The sequence below is a fragment of the Ictalurus furcatus genome, chromosome 9 (assembly GCF_023375685.1).
Source record: "Ictalurus furcatus strain D&B chromosome 9, Billie_1.0, whole genome shotgun sequence".
Lineage (NCBI taxonomy): Eukaryota > Metazoa > Chordata > Actinopteri > Siluriformes > Ictaluridae > Ictalurus > Ictalurus furcatus.
The window spans coordinates 10,919,104-10,938,443 of NC_071263.1; the positions used below are offsets into that span (position 1 = coordinate 10,919,104).

The 19,340-nt window shown below is 38.5% G+C and overlaps 2 protein-coding genes across 2 annotated transcripts; one reads left to right on the forward strand and one right to left on the reverse strand.

Moving 5' to 3' along the window:
- znf839 (zinc finger protein 839) lies at positions 1–10,375 on the forward strand. The gene is made up of 7 exons (XM_053633046.1): positions 1–1,492; positions 2,528–3,445; positions 3,609–3,797; positions 4,065–4,157; positions 5,907–6,053; positions 8,272–8,388; positions 9,546–10,375. Exons 1-7 carry the CDS (start codon positions 611–613, stop codon positions 10,221–10,223), a joined length of 3,024 nt encoding a protein of 1,007 aa, XP_053489021.1. The 5' UTR covers positions 1–610; the 3' UTR covers positions 10,224–10,375.
- A 1,695-nt stretch (positions 10,376–12,070) lies between these two features.
- On the reverse strand, positions 12,071–19,121 carry cinp (cyclin-dependent kinase 2 interacting protein). Its single transcript, XM_053633047.1, has 5 exons — positions 18,987–19,121; positions 17,351–17,510; positions 17,119–17,251; positions 14,180–14,309; positions 12,071–13,861 (listed from the first exon to the last, which is right to left on the reverse strand). Exons 1-5 carry the CDS (start codon positions 18,991–18,993, stop codon positions 13,659–13,661), a joined length of 633 nt encoding a protein of 210 aa, XP_053489022.1. The 5' UTR covers positions 18,994–19,121; the 3' UTR covers positions 12,071–13,658.
- Positions 19,122–19,340: the final 219 nt, after the last annotated feature.

Genomic DNA, 19,340 nt, shown 5'->3' on the forward strand with positions numbered 1-19,340 from the left:
AGTATACTGCCATCTGCTGAATACAACTTGGTATAGCAATGGCTCTTTATATTAGCTATATTATATATTAGCTCTAAATTAGCTAACAACGATAACCAGTTGAAATGAGTTGTGTATATATACTGATTTTACAGAAGGATGGAGAGATAAATATATCAACTACTTATCGTAATTGTATATATCGTTTTAAATAAATAAATAAATACGACTACAGTTAAAGTCTATCGTTATTCAGTACTGAACCATCACCTGGGAATGATGCCCAGCTGTGTCGTGTAAGTGTAATAAAACGAGAATGTAAAAACACAGGTGGCAGGAGGCACGTAACGCCACGTTTAAAGATTCCGGAAGCGGAAATGACGCCATTTGTTGTTATCCAGCACCCACCCCCTCGCCATTGTAGCATGGATGCGAGTGAATTATCGCCTAGCTACCGTTACAAAGCTATACAGGATTATTTAATTTGCAGGCTAACATATTTTGGTCAAATCTCTGACTTGTGCACACTTTAAAGATTAAACTATAGCCGGCTGTGGCGTAGGGTTCTCCACCCGAGAGCTTTTACGTGAACGTTTTGAGACGGACTGTCTAGGCTGCTGCCATAATCAAAATGGCGGACAACGAAGATGAGAGCAATAATACGAACGGCACCGCTTTGACAGAGGCTAGTCCTGGAAGTGTGAGCGGATCTCAAGCGAACGTATCGGCCACCGCTAGCTCTCCGCTTGAGGGTGAGAATGGAGATGGTGGCGTTAAAGTGGTGGTCAGTGGTGAAGGGGGCGGTGAACAAGGCCTGTCACAGTTAGTAACTATACACAGCGAATCAAGTGCTGACGCCAGAGCTGCTCACGCGTCTTCAGAAGTGATCGGACAAATTCTGGGCGCCGAGGTCCTGACGTCCTACGTGCAAGCGTCTGATCACGCAGAGGACACCATGACCACAGAGTGTACGACAATCAGCAGCGATTTTCTGAATGCTCTCGGGCCCGCGACCACCATCATTTATGTGCAGCCTGACGGGAGTTTCGTGGAGAGCTCTGGGCTCTCTGTGGAGGAGCAGCAGCAGTTACTGGAGCAGCTGTCCAAACAGCAGCTCGTGCAGGTCACCGGAAACGAAGCGACTCGACTGATCGAGCAGAGCCAGGCACCGGTACCGGCACCCAAACCTACCCAGAGCTCCAAACCCGCCGTTATATCCAGCGTGGACGTGCAACAGGTTATAGATCACGTTAACAAGTCGCAAGTGCGCGCGCAGGCTGAGCTGACCCGCTCCCACACTGTGACCCCTAAAATCCTGCAGAGGAGCGTCCAAGCTCAGACTCCCTCATATATCACTCTGGAGGCAGGGAATGTCATTTCAGGACAGCTGACGACCACGTTACAGCCCCAGCCGTTTACTATCGTGCAGAACGCATCACAGCAGTTACAGAGTGTCGCCAAACAGGTGGCACTTCATCAGTCACAGAATGGAGCACCACCTCTTCAGCAAAAGGTAAGGCTTCTGTAAAGAACTGCAAACCCTCTACTGTAATCAGTGGTCCGTGAGTAAGCAGGGGACCCAACGGTACAAAAACTGCCCTGTGACCGAGCGCACTAACTTCTCAAGGGGTCTAAAATACTTACCGATGACCCTGATCATACATATACACACATGTAAGTTCATTCATCTATAGAAATTGTTTTATATAGGTAAGGGTCAGAGTGAATCCACAGACTGTTCAGGGAACACACCATGAATGGGACACCAGTTCATTGCATGGCACCATTCACACTCTCTCTTTCACACACGCACACATTCGCACTTTTAGAGCAGCCAATCCACCATGTTTTTCGGAGGTAACCGGTGAACCAGGAGGAATACACACAGACTTGAGCTTGAGCTCAGGATCTAACTGGCGCTATGAGCAGGTAACGTTACCTGCTGAACCACCATGCTGTCCCACATGTGTACAGTATAATGAAATATGTTCCCTCCCATAACCTAGTTCGGTAGGAAGCAGAGCTCAGAGTGACGTTGCAGCAGTTAGTGCTAAATTAAATTTAATTAGTGTTATTATGAGTCAAAGAGACATGGGTGCAGGAACAATGTGGTGTTTTTTCCTACGGTTATTACTTTTCTATGTTTTATGGTTACTCGCTGAAATGTGTGCTGGTTTTGAGTCTTGATATGTCAGTAGTTTAGTTATAGTCTTGACTATTTTGCATTATGTTGCATTTTCCTGCACGGTGCAGATTATTCTCATGGTGGTGAGTGCACAAATTCACAGAGAATCCAAAGAAGGCTCCCAAACTGTGCCCCAAACTGCATTAAGCATGCTATGTATCAAAGTAATTACTATCCTCCTCATGTTTGCTAGCTAGCTAAAATATAAGATCTGGTTAAAGGGAAAAGGCTTGTGCTGATCATGTTTTCAATCAACTTTGATTTTTAACAAAATTGTCCTATACACTATAGCTTTAAAGTGCATAATTCTGTATGAATGCGTGTAGGTTAAACTCTAAAATATTCTTATCTTTGAATCTCCAGCTAGCTGAACCCATCCACATTCAAGTACAGGCTCCACCGAAACAGGAAATCAAGCAACGCCAGGCTGCTCCAATCACCATCCTCCAGCCTCAAAGCCTGCCAGTAAGCCAGTCTGTGGTGAAAGTCTCCACTGTAGGCACAGTCAGTACTCCTCAGATTATCCACATCACACCCGTGCCTGGCCAGCAGCAATATTTCTTACAGAATTCAGGAGAACCTCCCATTCAATTTCTCCTTCAGAAACCGGCTCCTGTAGTTAGCAGCATTTCAGTTCCGATTGTGCATAAAGTCCAAGCTCCTGCCACTTCCTCTAACTCGGCCACTACCGTAAAGAGTCCTGCAGCCAAGCCAGCCACGGTCTCCATCCATCCCACCTTGATTTTAACCCCTTCCCCTAGTGTTTCATCCACAACCACCAAGGTATTAACTCCGCCCACTAAGGCCACAACAGTGGTCAGCAAGGTTTCGGCTCCAGCCATTGAAAAAGAGAAACCCAAAGTGAAAAACCGCCAGAAAAGGCCTCTGAAAATCCAGACGCGCTCTGGCCGAGTGTCTCGGCCACCAAAGCATAAAGTAAAGGACTACAAGTTCATCAAAACTGAGGACTTGGCTGAGAGCCATCAGTCAGATTCTGATGACTACTCTGAAATCAGCGTGGAAGATGAAGAGGGCAATGAAGGCAAGAAGAAGACGGATGTTGATGGTTTGTCCCTTCGCAGCAAAGCTTTTAAATGTGAAACATGTGAGAAGTCCTACATAGGCATTGCGGGTTTGAACAGACACTATAAACTCAATCCCACTCATGACAAAAGCCAGACATCAACTCCAATTGTGAAAGAAGACTCCAAACCCACAGAAGAGCGCACACAGACTGAAGTGGCTAAAATGAGTCCTGTGAAGGAAGCCATGACTCAAAAAGTTAAGATGTCACTTCTTTACGTATGCATACGGATAGGAGAATTAAATTTTTTTTTTTCCTTTAGATTTGCCAAATAACTGTTTGTATACAAGAGAGCCTCAGAGACTCTGCACTGCAATAGACATGGCAAATTCATGAATGTTTCTGTTCAAATTTAAACAGGTGCAAGCAGATTCTACAAGACAGATTGCACCCCGGCGGCCTGGGAGACCTAAGGGGTCAGGCAAATCTAATCTTCCCAAAAGGCTTGGACGGAAACCAAAGAGAGGGAGACCGGGTCGACCACCTAAACACCAAACAGCACTTACTATGGAGCAGCAGGCACAGAGACGGAGAAGTCGACTCACTGAGGTAGCGCTGGCTAAACTGGAATCTTGCAAAACATCCCAAATCATTATAGCGTTCCTATAATACAACCACAACACTTCATTTAAATTGGACAACTGTGGATTTACTCGAATTCAGTGGCTAATTGGTTCACAGTCATTGTTGAGGCTTATAAATAACTGTTTGGATGTTGATGAATGTTCTTTGATCACAGTTGCTTAGAATGAACGAAACTCCTGAGAATAAATTAGAAATACTAAGGACTGATTTATTTATGATCCCTCTCTCCAGTTTATACAGCAGTATGATGATGCGGACCTGATGGAGATCGTTCTTCCTCGCCTGGCTAAGGTCATGACTGTATGGGAATTTGTGCTAATGAAGGTAATGAATATTTACACTTTACATTTAGATTTGCTCAAGGGATACGGTCATTCTAATCTAATGTCAGAAGTTCGTAAATGCGTTCATGCTCTGTATATGTTCCCAGCTCTGTCAAAATATAGCATTCAAGTTATTGTTGTAGTTAATCTAGTGATTATAGCATAACAATTAGTTTTCCATCATTTGGTGTTTTACATTTTATGGAAGTTTATATACAGTGTAGGGCTGCACGATTATGGTCAAAATCATAATCATGATTATTTTGATCAATATTGAGATCAGGATTATTTATCACGATTATTCATTGATTTTAGGGACAACATATTTTTATTGTACTTTCACATTTAAATAAACATACTGCTGCTTTCACCTCCATGTTGCGCTACATTCCTGCTAATGTACAAACCTTTGCATCAAATCAGACTGATCCTTCAAGTGCATCATCTTGTAGAAGCAAAATATAAATAAAATTGTACCCAAAATATAGGATAAGTAAAAATAAAAATGCTGTCAACCAAATGAAAATATGCAATCAAATGAAAACAATTCAGGCGTATGCAGAAAAGGCAATAACATTGTTTACAGGAGGGGAGATGTAGCCAAATCACCCAATAGAGTGGTGCAGGGATGACGTCATTTTGTACCGGAACCCGGAAGTTATTATCACACCGGTTCCCTCGACAAAAACCCAATAGGGTTTTCACTTAGGCTTTTGTATTATTGTAAAAAAAAAAAAAAAAAAAAAAAAAGCTCTGTGATCAACAAAAGTTTACAATACTAACACGTTTTGTCCATCAAGATAATTTTCACAAATGAACACAACTTTCATGACATCTGAAGCCTAAATACAATCGACAGAAATAAACAGCTAACCGCATGCTATAAACGAACTACACCACGATCGCTCGACTTCGTCACCATCACCGAGCTTCCGACAACTTTTCCAAACTTGATTTAAAACATTTTCCATAATACAGATTTACTCTGTGGATGAATCTTCAGCCAACGTTTTTTGGGGGGGAATTGTGCACAGCATACCTGAACCAGTTTATCTGCAAAGTGTTTTCCTGTTCGGCGTGATGACGTTTAATATCCCCAACAACGTCTGTAGTCCCATTTAGCAACATGTTAGCAACCGCCTTTTTAAATACACGTAAAAGCGTAACAACTCACGAGTGGGGTTTTACTGTCGTAGAATAAAAAAATGAAAATATTTTGAGCTTGTGTTCACCACAGACCTTATTTCAGGCTTCTAACCAAAATCCCATTCAGAAAACCCATTGATTCGGGGCGATGGAACCAGAAGGGCTAAAATGCTAACTCGTTTCTGGGTTTTGGCATACAAAATGACATCATCCTATAGCACCACTCTATGGCTCGATCACTCTATTGGCTGTAAGTTTAGGACGCGCTTGATTTGATATGCAGCGGAGTTTTCTATGAGTGGAGGACGAACTTTAAATGTCAGTATCACAGTCGATCATGTTCATGTAATCGTGGGCAGTTAAAATCGTAATCGAGATCAATATGCAATTAATTGTGCAGCCCTAATACAGTGCCTTTCAAACAATCAGGCAATAGCTATGATAGCCAACAGCTTTTAGTCATACGATTCAAAACCTGAAGCTCAAGTCGAACATTTTGTACAGGTAAAAAAAAAAAAAACAGTTGAAATAGGCTTAAGTTTAAAGCAAAATAGTAAAACGTGAGGACAGTGTTTGATGTATATCACATTTTCTTTACCTGAAGGTAGAAAATGGCCATTTGTCCAAGCAGCAGTTTCCCAGTGTATATCATGAATTTGAGCAACTCCACAGCCAGGTGAAGAAGATGGCACAGGAGCACTTTAGTATTTCACCAGCTTCCCGAGCAGCTATAGAGGTCACCAATATGGAAGTAAGTAACCTGCTATAAAACACTTTTTTAAATTTGATTCATTACTACAAAAGATTCTAGTAATTATAATTCCTATTGAACACCTTGAGCACACAAGGTGGTCTAGACTGGTTCAAATCTTACCTCTGTCAGAGGACCTTTTCAGTTCATGTTGGCAGTTGTTTTTCATCTGCTGATACAATAGGCACAAGGTTCTTTGTTGGGACCTGTCCATTTTTCAACATGCAGTACTGTGCATAAAGTCTTAGAAAGTCTTAGTCTATAAAGCAAAGATGCCTTCAAAAATAATGAAATTAAACATTTGTACATGAAAAAATCCACTGTTAAAAGCAGTAAACCATAATAAAGTAAACAAAGTCAATATTAAGTGTAAGAACCCTTTGCTGTTTAAAAATGCATCAGTCAGCTCAGGTACGCTTTTATAAGTGCAATTTTATAAGGAAATTAGCTGGTAAGTTTTTCTGAGCATCTTGGAGAATCTGCCAGAGGGCTGGAGGCTTTGACTATCACATTTCTGTTTTTGCAGATAAACCAGGCCAAAGTTCATTATGATTTTGGTCAGAAAAGTGGTATGTTATGTAATATGTTGCTGCCTTTACTGCCACACAAACATTGTCCTGTAACAGTTAATTTTTTTTGTTAAAAGTAATGTTTAATTTATTTTTTCAGTCTTGACTTAATAATGCAGAAGTCATAAAATAAATATTTAAGAAAAAATTGTATTTAAAAAAAATTAGGGTGCTTAAGACTTCTGCACAGTACTGTATATGCTTCCGTTGGGTAACATCCTTCGAAGGATAAATTTTCTTTTAACTGTTACACTGAAGACATGCACATCTATCTCCCTCTGAAGCCCGATAACTTGTGCTCGCTGCAGCGTCTCAGTTAGTATCTGGAAGATGTCAAAAGTTGGATGGCCAAGAACAGAAAACAGCCCTTCCAAACACAGCCAGTTTTATCAAATCATCCAGGAATGCAATCTAAATATGGAGAGATGTGGAGAGATGACATGAGGAGTATAGAGCCTCATGTTAGAAATCTTGGTGTGATTTATTTTTATTTTTTTTTGTAATCCTGACCTCAGATTTGACCAACAAATTAACTAGTAGTTGCAAAAATCAAACCACTCTACTCCAATCAAGATATAGAATAGGTAGTTCATGCTTTCATATCTTCACGCTTGGATTATTGTAATTTGTTATACACAGGACTCAATACTTCAGCAGTGGCTCGCCTTCTGTTAGTCTTCTATTGCCTTCTATCCCATCTATAAGGGATCACATCACTCTGTTTTTAGCCTCTCTGCACTGGCTCCCTGTCCAATACAGTATCCAATTTAAGGTTCTAAAATTTATTTTTAAAGCTCTTAAAAAGTCCCCTTGATACATTGTGGACTTGCTCTCTCAATACACAGCTCCTAGGTCTCTAAAGTCTTCTGAACAGTCACTCCTGGCTGTTCCACTGTCTCGGTTGAGGCTAAAGTGTGACCGTGCTTTTGCGGTCATGGGGGCATGGCTGTAGAACAGCCTGCACCTAGATATCAGGAGTGTCTCATCAGTTACCATTTTCAAATAAAAACTGAAAAGATATCACTTATCACACTAGCATTTTGAACTTTGCCTTTATATTTCAGTCCCTCCAGGATTTTGCGATCACAGAAATGAATGCAAAATCAAAACTCTGCAATATTCGGTGGAGCTTGCAGTTTTTCTCAGATTTGGGCCAAGACTGATCATGTGATGTCATCGCAACGTGCATTCAGCCAAATCCCTCTGTGATTCACATGTTGAACATGAGTACAGCTAAAAGGTCTCATTTACCAACAAGCATCACTGCGAAAGTCAGTGCAAAACAATTTTGTGCAATTGCACAATAAAAAAGCACAAAATTCTCCACAAGTTGAATCACAAATTTTGCAAAAATCCTCATTTTTGGCCGCAACAATCCATAAAAAAATTCTGCAAAATCCTGTACGGACTGATATTTTATTCTTAGGACTGTTGCATCTTTTAGCATCATTTCTTATTTATTGTGTCCTGTTGGTATTTTTAGTCTGAATTTTATTCCTGTGTATGTACAGCACTTTGGGCAAAACGTGCATTTTATAAATAAATCTTTCTAAATAAAAATGCTAAAGTAGGGAACACTGTCAAAAACTGACTTGTGCAGAGGAACTTATGTTACTTGCTAAATCCAAATGGCTTCTGTGTCTCTAAAGGTCTTAAAATCTCTGGGTATTACTGATCCGTCGAGTGCTTTAACATCCCCGAACTCCTCTAATGGACAACCGAGTACGATAAGAAGTCCAGCTACAAAGAGTCCACGGAATATTGAGGTGAACATCTAGTTTTACTTTCTTATCCACGACATTGCCATTGAACTGCTTTTTTTTTTTTTTTGTCACACCAGATCATTATTGGTACAACTGCATATAACACAAACAGTCTTTGTGTTTTCTTTCAGTGCAGTATGTCTTTCAGTGCTTTCAAACTTGGCTGTTTTTTTCTTGCCTGCTAGGGCAAGTTTGACACAAAATCTATGGAAATGTGAACCCTGTGAACAATCAGACTGCAAACTGGGAGATGAGCAGAAAAAACAAACACAGGCTCTTGTTAGTGAGGGAGTTTAAGGAGATTTATAAAATGTTAAATTGAAAATATTTCATTGCCAATATTCCAGAATTGCAATATAACAACAGATATCTTCATTTAAGGTTTATTACTGATGCGTGTAATCTAGATGTAATCTAGCCAAAAGCTATCTGATACTGGTTAGTAATTGTTATGGTTAAAGTATACTTTTTTTTTTATCTCTCTCCCTTTAGCATGAAAGGTGCTCCAGTTAGCACTTCTTCTGGAGGGGTGGGGGAAAAAAACAAGTGTGGAAAAATACCTTGTCTTAATTTCATACGGATTACTATATACTAGGTCTAGGTCACCAAAAGCTGATGTAATTTACCACCAAAAACAAAGGGCTATTTAGCTAGTTAGAAGCATTCTTAAAGGCTAGCAATATGTATAGGGGTGCAACGTTACCAACATAAAAAATGAATCATCTGAGTGGGGACTACTTTTTTGATGTCTAGCAGACAATGGGATTCAAGAAATGAGTAGAATGGCTACAGTTACAGCAACAAATTTTCATGCCACCAAGAAGTATATACATTGAGTGTGTTACATTTAAACACAAGTGGGGGAAAAAATGTTTGCAGAAGTCAATAGGGAGGTTTTTTTTTCTTACTTTGATTTATTGGGGGGACTAAGTATTCATTAAAAACCGAGAGCCCGGACATGTAATCTGCTCATGAGTTCCCAGGCTGCTGCCGCTTTGTCCACCTCTGAATTCCTAAACCAATTAATTGAATTCCTGCAGTAGTGTTATGTCCTCTTGTCCTCTCTTAGAAAATATGCAAATAGATACCAAATATATACCTTTATTTCACTCTCTATCTATTTCACATTCTTTCACTCCTGTGTGATTTCCGATTTCTAGAATACCAAGATGTTGCCTCCAGCAAAGAGGTTCAAAATGGAAAACTGCTGTGGAGAAAACAACTCCAACTCCTCCTCTGCGGTTAATCAGAACGGTATTCAGAAGCATGAGACTAACGAGGACTCCATACTGCTCCGGGAGCCACAGGTGGTCCTGACCCGTCTAGAGAACTTAAACACTGATGCAGACCCTGCAAGGACAGAAGAAACAGCTATGGACACAGGAGAATGTCTTCTTGATGCTGAAGCTAGCAAACCACAAGAAGACCCTGACAGAGAGCTTTCAGAAGTTCTCAACAGCAGTGGGAGCGTGGACATTGCAGATCAGGTGAAACAGCTGGAACAAGTGCTGAGCTCAGAAACAACATGTAAGGAAATCATGCCGAAAAATGAAAACTGTAACCCTCCACAAACGGAAAGCTTGGACGTGCCAGAAGCTTTAGGAGAACCTGTTGTCAATGAGGTGGTGATGCAGTCTGTTGAGGCTCAGGAAGAGACACCAGTTTTTATCCAAACGGCAGAGGGCCTCGTCCGACAAAGTGCTGAGGAGCTTGCTTCCAAGGGAATAGTGATTGTGAACGGGCCTGATGGCAGCACAGTACACATCGAGGCTCCAGAAGGCGTTCCTTTAGAGACTGTCCATGCTCTTTTAGGGATTGAAACTGAGAGAAAGACTTGAGTAAGCTCCAGCATCTGAAACCTTTCTGAAATTTGTCAGCCATTTCAAGACAACTCTATCAGCCTGGTGTTTTTTCCCCAATGAACTTTTTATTGCAGATTTTTGTACATTTGTAAAAACAAAGTATTATTATTATTGCTCCAGATTTTGTGCATTGTTTTGGTTCAGTCTTTTGTTTAAAAAGATGTAGGAGTTTGGTCACGTAGACCTTATACCTTTACATTTCATTGCAAATGTACTATAACCATGGCAGAACTCAGTACCTTGTACACCGCATACTATGAAAAATGTACAGTATGATAGTGTGAAATACTTAATGCTGAGTATAAATAGAAAATTGCTTTAAGCAATGAGGAACTGCTCTTGGTATGTGGTTTGGTTTTAAACCGCTTAAGGAAGATGGACTTCAAAATGTGCATTTAGTTCTTTTTGAGAGAAAAAGCAATTGAATTGTTGTTAAACTAATATGTACAAAATGCCCAGAATGAGATGAAAAGTTAATAAGTGGATAAACATGTCTTAAGTGTGTAAAATCCCAGGTTACCTCTTGTTTCATTGTTAAATGTTAAATAGTAGTTTGCAACTACTAGTTGTCCAGTTCAATAGTTGTTTAAAAAGCACTATTTTATTACTTTTTATATACTCTTTGGCATACTGTGTTTTTTCAAACATCTCAACATTTGTAATACAAAGAGAATACATAAACAGATGACATTAAATCAATATTTGTGATTGAGATTTGGGATTTGGGGCTTTGTATTAGATACCTGACCAATCTACAAAAAAAAAATAACTTCAGTTTTTGGTGATGTGATGTCCCATTTTTCCAGTAGTCAAGTCATATAAGCAGCTCCTCTACTCTCCTTTTTTTCTGCCCCCAATGTGATGGAGAAACCAAACCAATTAAATATTTTTCAAAAAATATTTCATAGGTTTGGTCTATAAGGTGGGTACACGGTGGCTTAGTGGTTAGCATGTTCGCCTCACACCTCCAGCGTCCGGTGTTCGATTCCCGCCGGGGCCGTGTGTGTGGAGTTTGCATGTTCTCCCAGTGCTGCGGGGGTTTCCTCCAGGTACTCTGGTTTCCTCCCCCAGTCCAAAGACATGCATGGTAGGCTGATTGGTGTGTCTAAAGTGTCCGTAGTATATGAATGGGTGTGTGACTGTGTATGTGAGTGTACCCCGCCTTGTGCCCGATGCTCCCTGGGATAGGCTCCAGGTTCCCCTGCGACCCTGAAGAAGGAGTAAGCGGTAGAAGATGGATAGATGGGTGTATAAGGTTTTAATTGTTAAACATTTTTGCCTTACAGCTTGTAATGGTTTATTATAAACTTAATTTAGCACACTGATCATGTGGAGCCTTAGAGAGGCCACAATCTTTTAATTCCTCTATATAGTGTGGTAAAAAGTAAATTATAAATTGTGGCATTTAGCCAAATGTCTTTGCTTTATGTCAATACACATTACTGTCTTATCCCTTGACATTTCCTGTTAACACATTTATTACTTCCAGACGTTAGGGCAGTAATGTATACTGACAATCTTATAATGGATATCATTACTATAAAGAACAGGGAAATGATTACAAAAGGTTAAAAAAATAACAAAATCTACATTGGTAGCTCATCCAAAGTGATTTTGACTCCCTTTTTCCTGAAGTATATTAAATCCAAATGATTTTGTTTGTCACCAACACAATGGAAATGGTTTCAATAATCAGCAGCTTTCAAATTGATTTAATGATGTGGTTTGCATTTACTTGACAAAACATGTAACATGAATTATTATGAACCATGTAGCTAGAATTATTTCGGAGAAAAGCACAAATGGGTCTTCCATTAACATGCTTGATGAGTATAATGTAAATTTTATTTTTGTACACAGATGTGCCAAAGAAAGGAGTCTAAAATTGTGTAATCAGATGAAACTATAACATTTGGTTCAAAATGGTCAGACTTAATAATAATTTCACCCATCTGTTCATAGAAACTAGGTATAACATGAAAAAACACGGATTTTGCAGAGGACAGTCTATACAATAAATCGGTGTTAAAATCTGATTTACCAGACATTGAATAAGTTGGCCAAGAAACACGACAGCAGTTGATGACGAACACTGAGAGCTGTGAAGAAAACCCCAAAAACAACGGTCAGTGACATCATCAGCAACCTTCACAGGGCAGGGGTGAAGGTATTACAATCCACTGTTTGCAGACTTCGAGAGCAGAATTATAGAGGCCATACCACAAGATATAAACCTTTAAATCAACAGTATGAATGTGAAGGCCAGATTGGAATTCACAAAGAAATACAGAGATGAGCCACAAAAGTTCTGGAACCAAGATTAACCTCTACCAAAGTGATGGGAAGTATGGAGACAGAAAGGATCTGCTCATGATCCAAAACATACGAGCACATCTGTGAAACATGGTGAAGGTAGTGTCATGGCTTGGGCTTACATGGCTGCTTCTGGAATGGGCTCACTAATCTTTATTGATGATGAAACTCATGATGATAGTAGCAGAATGAATTCATACGTCTACAGAAGCAATCCGTCTGACAATTTACAGAGAAAGGCACCCAATCTAATTGGGAGGAACTTTACCATGCAGCAAGACAATGACACAAAATATACTGCCAACTCAACCAAGAACTTCAGCAGGGGGAAAAGTGGAAGGTTTTAGACTGGCCAAGTCAATCTTCAGACCTTAACCCAATTGAGCATGCATTTCACCTCCTGAAGACGAGACCAAAGGGAGAAACACCCAAAACAAGGAAAAACTGAAAGAAGCTGCAGTAAAAGTGTGGAAAAGCATCATAAAAGAAGAATGAAACAGTTTAGTGATGTCAGTGGGTTGCTAGCTTGATGCAATTATTGCAAGGAACTGATATAAAAGCAAATCTGTTCGAATTCTTTTGTTCACCTAAAAATTGGGTGGTCTGCCACCAAAGCTGCCATGTCCTAAGTTGTTTAACAGATGTAAATATCAGGAAGTCTAAATTCTGATCCATCTTCTCATTCATGTTTTGATCTCAAACCCAAATGTCTTCATAGACATGATATAATACATACATACACCGTACGTATTACATACAGGTTTTTTGTCAGGGAGAGCAAAAAAAAAAAAAAAATCCCATTCAATGTTGCTTCAATTTAATGAAATAATACCTTGATGTTTAGTTCTGCAGGTGATAAAGCGTCGATTTTTTCCCCGAATCTCTGAATTAATTGCCCTGCCTTTTAACTTGACATCAATGTGAAGTTTCTAAAACCACATTTTGCTATACCATAACCAAGAAACTGTATAAATTGTGGATATCATTTTATTATTGCATCATAAACCACTGTACTGTTACCAAATTTGAAGCTTATTCTATAGCATACACTTCCTCATGTTCCGTTAAATTTGAAAAAACTTCTAATAAATAAATAAATTAGACAGCTCTGAAGCCTGTCTCCATCAGTAAGCTCTCTAGGAGAAGTTTGGTGTTATCCTGGATGTAGGGTTGATAGAGCCAGCAGGTCAGATACACCATGCAGAGATCTGGGTTAGTTGTGTGGGCCACTTCCCGTAATATAGTTCTCTTAAGGGCCAGCTCCTGCTTGTAAGCCTCATAAAGACCAGAAGATACTTCAGCTGCAGTGGACAGCAAAATACACTGTGCATATTATATAATAATCATAAGGCAAAATGTATAGATCAACAGGTACTTTCACAGCTTCTAATATAATAAATATATAATAAATCCAGAGCAGTCTTTTGAAAAATGGTGCATCAAGGGTTCTTTGAATGGTTAACATTTTCTAAAAGGGGAATCCTTTTTGTAGGATTCTGCATTAAATCTTTAAGGGTTTCACCAGCTAGCCAAATCAAAGACTCTTTTGGCGTGCCACATGATGTGTTTTCCCTTAAAAGGTCAGTATTTTTCTAATGAAATAAACAATAGTTTATTACCAAACTGCCGTGTGGACCAAGTCTGAAAAAGTGGCGTTGGTCTTCCTTTCTCTCCATACTGAAATGTCTCCAGTTCACATATCCCCTTCTCAGCAGACACCATTTTCTCCATTTTAGACAGAATGTGGGCCTTTGAAGAAAAAAACATTGGAGTCTATATACACATTACAGCGTTTTCAAAGATAGCAAGTGTAATCATTTCTAGGCTTTAAACGAACACTAAGCTATAAATGGCTACAGACATTCTTTCGATAAGGGCACTTAAATCAAAATGATATATACGCACAGTACAGTCATGAGAAAAAGAAACTACACCCTCCTTCAATTCTGTTATTTATTTATCAGGGCCTAAATAACATTTGTGTAGGTATGTAACGATTACTGGCACCCTTTTACTACCTCCATTTGCAAAGACAACAGCTCTGAGTCTTCTCCTATAATGCCTGATGAGGTTGGAGAATACCTGATCTGAGACCATTACTCCATACAGAATCTCTCCAGATCCTTCAAATTTTGAGGTCCATGCTGGTGGATTCTCTTCTTCAGTTCACCCCACAGGTTTTCTATAGGTTTCAATCAGGGGACTGGGATGGCCATGGCAGTGGTCAGTAAACCATTTTTGTGATGATTTTGATGTATGTTTTGGACCATTGTCCTGCTGGAAGATCCAACCATAGGCTATTTTAAGCTTTCAGGCAGTCAGGGATTTATTTAATATCTGTTGATATTTGTCCATGATGCCATGTATCCTAACAAAATGTTGAGTTCCTCTGGCAGAAAAACAGCCCCAAAACATTAAAGAATCACCACCATATTTAACCGTGAGCATGAGGTACGTTTCCATATGGCTACCTCTCTGTGTGCGCCAAAACCACCTCTGGTGTTTATTGCCAAAAAAGCTCTATTTTGATTTCATCTGACCATAGAACCCGATCCCATTTGAAGTTCCAGTAGTGTCTGGCAGACGCTTGAGATTGTTTTTGGATGAGAGTAGAGGCTTTTTCCTTAAAACCCTTCCAAACAACTTGTGGTGATGTAGGTGACTTCGGATTGTAGTTTTGGAGACTTTCTGACCCCAAGACGCAACTAACTTCTGCAATTCTCCAGCTGTGATCCTTGGAGATTTTTTGGCCACTTGAACCATCCTCTTCACAGTGTGTTGAGACAATATAGACACATGTCCAATTCCAGGTTGATTCATAACATTTCCAGTTGACTGGAACTTCTTAATTATTGCTCTGATGGTGGAAATGGGTATTTTCAATGCTTTAGCCATTTCCCCATTTTGTGAAGCTCAACAACCTTTTGCTGCACATCACAGCTATATTCCTTGGTCTTACCCATTGTTATGAATGACTAAGGGAATTTGGCCAATGTGTTACCTCATATTTATACTCCTGTGAAACAGGAAGTCATGGTTGGACAATTTCCTGTTCCAACTCACCCAGGTGTACTAAAAAAAAAATTAAATATCAGTGGGAATATACTTCAAATATATTTTTCACATATGAATTCATAGGGGTGCCAATAATTGTGGCACACATATATTTAACAAAATTTTTTTTTGGATAAACATGTGTTGTGTTTGCAGTTGTTTGATATCCATGAGAGCAGAGTACTTTTGTTAATATTTTGAACAAAATATCAAAACGTTAAACAATAAAGACAATTTTTCACAGCCTTCTTTGCTCATATCTACCAAGGGTGCCAATATTAGTGGAGGGCACTGTATACCATTTTGAAGTCCACTTTCAGCAATATCTATGGAAAGATCAGGTTTTGTCATGGTTGAACAATTACCTATTCCTAGTTACCCAGGTGTACTAAACAAAAGTAAAATATTAATGGGAAAATATTTCAAATATATTTTTCTCATATGAATTCATAGGGGTGTCAATAATTGTTGCACACCTATATTTAACAAAGATATTTTTTTAGATAAACCTGTGTTGTGTTCGCAATTGTTTGATATATATATATATGAGAGAAGAGTATTTTTGTGAATGTTTTGAACAAAGAGCAAAAGGTTAAATAATAAAGACAATTTTTCACAGCCTTCTTTGCTCATATTTACCAAGGGTGCCAATATTAGTGGGCTATGTGTTATCTCATACTAAATAGTTTTAGATCTTCAAACAAAATACAACTTACAACAAAGGCAACCTGAGTAAACAAACAATACAGTTTATATTCATCTATTTGGAGATAACGGCTCTCACTGTGGTTCTTTTGAGTTCCAGAGCCTTTGAAATAGGCTCTGTAGCCCTTCCCAGACTGAAGTATTTCAATAACCTTCTTCCGCATCATTTCTGGAATTTCCTTCAATTTTGGCACAGTGTGTTACTGGGTAAGACCAGGCCCAGTTGGTTCTGGATAACTTTTTTGCTTCAATAAATAACTATCATTTAAAAACTGTATTTTGTGTTTACTTAGGTTGCCTTTGTTTGATCTTATCTTGTTTTAATTTCTGAAACAATTTAGTATGAGATGCAGAATAAATGAACAGAATAAATGAATACTTTTCACAGCACTGTACACACACGCGCGCACACACAGGTATTGTATAATCACAACATAAGGACTTTGGTCTTTTTCTTGAGAACTATAATGATAAAATTATTCAGTAAAAGTGAAGCTAGACCAGAATATTATTATTTATTGAACTGACACTGTGATAAGCCACACTTTCTCTATTTTCATTGGCTGCTATGACTAACCTAGGTTTTGGGTCAAGTCTTTGTAGAAAAAAAGATTAATTTCTCATTCCTGTGTGCCTTTAATTCAATTATTCTTTTTCTAAATTAGCTGAACATAATGCTAACTGCAAAAAAAAAAAAAATCCAGTCACAATTTAGATGAGGTTCTCTTAATTTAGTACACACTGGGCCTGGAACTAACATTTATGACAGAACCTGACATTTCTGTTCCTCAAACCATACCATTTTGTCTACAACATTCTGTAGTTTGATGCATTCCTCCTCTAGCTCTGGGTTGCTTTGATATGCACTTCTTTCTGCAGGAGCTGCAGACAAATTTTCGCCCTCCATCATGACCTCAGGGTCCTTCAAAGACCTAATTCAGAGAACATGGACGAGGGTAAAACATTATTGAGCTTTTAAAAAAAATGTTTTTTCAAACAGAACACTGTTAGTTTAATGTTATGAGTCTTACTCTTTGCTCAGTCTGAAGTTGACTATTTTGGTTGCAACAGTGGATCCTTCATCACTCAGACGATCCCATTTCAGGATTAAATTATGCCAGTCTGCTGCGTTATCCTTCAGTTTTCTGGCACTTCCAGTCAAGTTGCTTTTTCTTCCAGGGGTTGTGGCCTCTGATTACATGAAGAAACAGAATGTACATTTTTTGCAGGAGCAAATTTCCTTGTTTTCGTTATTGTGCTTGTTAAAAGACTATAAGAATGTGCGATATGTTTTATAGGAGGTCATGAAAAATTACAGAAGCGAGGTAAAATGGCGTTAAACAGGCAGTCTACATCTAAACAAGCAGGACATTACTGTCATCATAATTTGATAATAAAATAAAATAATAATAAATAAAATGAATAATAAAATGGTGCACTGACATTTCTAGTAAGGTGTGACAGATTTTAAGCTTACAGGTAGAAATAGCATTTTTTTTTGGTTGGATTTTGGGATAAATGTCATCTACAACATGTCTTCTCTTAAACTGTAGTAATCTTTGTTTCATTGTTTTTGTCCACTCGTGACCACCACAATATCTGAAACAGCTTGTTTCCTGATATACAGTCCTGTTCAATGCACTCACTTTGTACAAATTTTGTTATAGATTTTTACTTTTATGACGTCTGCATTACCGAGTTAGTACAAAACATTTTATATTAAAGATAACTTTTCCAACAACAACAAAAAAATACAGAAAATTTTTTGTATGTCAGTCAAGAACACAACAATCTACATAACAGACCACTTTTCAGGCAAAAAACATAATGAAGGCTGCTGGGTTTTGCATGTAAAGGAAGAGGCATGCCAAAGTCTCTTAACTTTATTTAGTTTATTACGATTTTCTGCTTTTTAAATGCAGAAACTTAATTTCATTATTTTTGATGTCATCTTTGCTTTACAGCATTTCTTTGCATGTGCCAAAGATTTTTGCACAGTACTCAAAATTTACATGTCATTATGACAAACATGTCAGGCAATTTCATTTATAGACCATCTAAACTGCACTAACCAGAGTGGAAACTTAACCACATTGTGTTTTTAATTAATTTTTTTCCACATAATATTTCACAGGGTATTCAGAAGGATGAATTACCCCATAATGTTGATTATTATGATCACATAAAATTTTACACAGAAAATGGCATAAAATATTTTATGCCAATGGCAGTTTCTAGATTATACAATAAAGAAATTATATTCCAACAAGCCTTCTTCACTGTGAAATTCTAACATCATCAAAACACTACATCTCACTAAATATCTAAAGGCCAGACAGACTCTTTACACAATGAATGTTATAAGTGTTAAAGCTTAATTAACTTCTTGTTAGTTCTTATTTTTATTACTAGTGTTTTAAATAATAGCAGCATAATCAAACAGAAGAAAACGAAACCATAATTAAAACAAACAAAAACAAGTTGTTGTGCTGTTTTCAGATACAACGCATTTCATCCAATCAGGTACAAATACACACTAATAATCTAATCATTATCAGAATTCAGTATTCACTAGATTAGTCAACTGGTCATTTAAAAGCAAGCAGTGACGATTAGAAATGCTTTCAGTTGTACAGAGCACCTCAAACTCCTGAAAAACAAACCTACCGTCCATTTCAAACGTAGCTCTGTCATAAGAGCAACACAATAAACCATTAAACAGTCAGTAATCTCTAAACATCTTGTTTATGATGCACGCTGTCCGTCTTTCTCGCTGATGATTTCTCTGTAGTAGATTAAACGCTGAAAAACTCAGTACTGCCACCTTCTGGAAGAGACACACTCCAACAGCCATAGAGCTTTTTAGTCTCGAACTTTCCACAGACGTCCACAGTGGATAGAAAACGTTTACACACCTCTGTTAAAATGGCAGGTTTTTGTGGTGGATTTTTTCTTAAAATTAAGATATATAATATGTAAGAACTTTTTTCCACCATCAATATTAAATGACAACATATACAA